At 28.7% G+C, this 2,471-nt stretch overlaps 1 protein-coding gene across 1 annotated transcript; it reads left to right on the top strand.

Annotated features, from left to right (window-relative positions):
- On the top strand, nucleotides 1,761–2,423 carry LOC107632408. Its single transcript, XM_016336092.1, has one exon. The coding sequence runs from the start codon at nucleotides 1,761–1,763 to the stop codon at nucleotides 2,421–2,423; it is 663 nt and encodes a 220-aa protein (XP_016191578.1).

The raw sequence follows: 2,471 nt of genomic DNA, 5'->3' as shown, positions 1-2,471 counted from the left end.
TATAAAAGTTTTTTCTATTAAGTAACCTTAATATGTACTTTTAAGATGCATTTTAGATAAAAGATAGATTTAGATCTATTTTGCTCCGGGTCAGATCAGAATAAATAGACCACCTAATCTATTTCTATTTTAATTCGATCCTAATAATTCTGAGTTAATTAAAGATATTTTAATAAATGATTTTAGAATGAAGTCACTCAATGTTAACATTATTTCTTATAAGATGTTACTTTTCATTCTTATAAAGGAGTAAATTATTATTTTTATTCATAAAAAATAATTAAAAATGACATTGACAAAACTATCATAAAAAATCGATTCATCTTATACCTATCAAAAAATTTTGTTTGATAAAAATATTCTCACATTAATTAAATTTATGTTAATACATAATTTTTGAATTATCCTTTCATGATTTTCTACACCCCTGTAAAACTCACAATAACTCTGACATTATGAAAAAATTATTCAAGCCCAATTCCACTTGGACCCATAAACTAAAAAGATAGATTTTAAGTAAGTTAAACTAATTGCCAATGAACCTTAGCTTGAGTGGCATAATTTTCCTTTCTTTCTGACTAAGAGATCTCAAGTTTTAGCCTCATTTGTTTTATCTTTATTATTACTCGTATTAGTCTTTATAAAATATAATAATTATAAGTTAAATTAAATTTTTTATTAATTAAATGATAGCATATCATCATATAAAATAATGAGATAATAGATTAATACCATTTGTAATAAAATAATTAATTGATATATTTTGCTACATTAAGATATGAATAATTATTTGATATATTAATAATCTGTTATGTAATTATATTATTATGTCATGTGACATGCCGTTATCTATAACGAAAAAAATTAATTTAAGTTACGACTGTATTTTTCATTACTTATGTAATTAACAACATTTTTGAAAGACCAATTCAAAGATTCGGTTATCCTTGAGCAATGAATTTAAATATTAACCTAAATAAAATTGCATTAATTCTACTGTCATTACATTGGATTTGCCAAACTAAAATATTTATCTTATTTAATATTTATTAATTATTAAAATATTTGTCACCCTAGATTATCCGAATAGATTGGGATCGAAATGCTAAGAGTCTATCCTTGAAAAATACATAATCACTTAAATGAAGATACATACATGCATTAAATAATTATAATAACTTGGTGAGTTTTTCTTTGACTTTTTTCTGACATATAGGAACTCTAACTATTGGAGGAAAGAAGGAGTGAGTTCCCGTACAAGGATCAAGGTAAGGGAGTCCCTCTAAGCAGGGACTCAATATTCACTATACAAGGTATAAATAGTAGTCCTATTAATTAGTTAGAGACAAAAAATTTGTATGCCTTCAATATAGCACAATAATACTAATTTAAATAATATTATTGAAAAAAATTAATTATATTAATTTTAAGTATTTTAATTAATTAATTAAGTGGGACCACAATAGGGACTAAAGTTAGTTCCTCCTAATGGAGAAGAGAGAGATGCTTTGAGTTCCTATTTATTGTTTATGACGCAAAAGCTTATGTGGAGTTACTTTTTATGACAGGTAGGCCATAAACAGGAACTGGGATGAGTTCCCTACTGGAGATGGTCTTAGTCCTCAGTGATAAATACATAAAGGATAAGAAAAGGTAGAATTACATAATTACATTATATTCTTTCTTAAGTCTATAAATAGTTAAATACATCTCAAATTACCAAGTTATTTTCATTCTTAATCACTTTATACCCGAGGAAAATGTCTGGATCATCATCATCAATCCGTAAGTATAATGGAATTAGCGGTGCGTCAACCGTTTTATTCAACTCTGACACTTCCAAATACACAATCAAATTTGATGGAAAAAAAATTGAAACCACAGACAAAGCCACCATTGTAGATCAATGGGTTCAAGACATTAATGTTCTATATCCAGCAAATTCATCCGTTATCGTTGCCTTAGATATTGAATGGAAACCGAATACGCTTCAATATTTGCAGTACAGATCCGCAACACTACATCTTTGCATTGATGACAAGTGCCTTATCTTGCAACTCTTCCACATTGACAAATTGCCTCCTTCTCTCAACAACTTTCTCAAGAACCCTAATTTCTTTTTTGTGGGGATTGAGGTTTCTAAAAAAACTTCTAAGATTAATGACGGGTATGGTCTCATTTTCAATGGTGTGCGTGCTGATATTAAGGAGCTTGCCATGAAAAAATGGCCTGGACAATTTCAGTTCTCGGATTTGAAGGATCTCGCTAAGCAACTGGTTGGTTTGAGTATAAAGAAGCCTAAGCTTGTGAGTTTGAGCGATTGGAAAGTTAGGGTTTTGAGCATTGAGCAAGTTGAGTATGCATGCATTGTTGCCTATGTTTCTTACAAGATCGGTCACAAGCTTCTCATGATGGATGATTGATTAACTGATCTTGATGATCGATGCATGTTTAATTAGTTTTTGTTATTG

Source organism: Arachis ipaensis, chromosome B03, assembly GCF_000816755.2.
Source record: "Arachis ipaensis cultivar K30076 chromosome B03, Araip1.1, whole genome shotgun sequence".
Lineage (NCBI taxonomy): Eukaryota > Viridiplantae > Streptophyta > Magnoliopsida > Fabales > Fabaceae > Arachis > Arachis ipaensis.
Note: the sequence above shows the minus strand (reverse complement) of the source record. Positions and strands in the feature narration are given on the sequence as shown.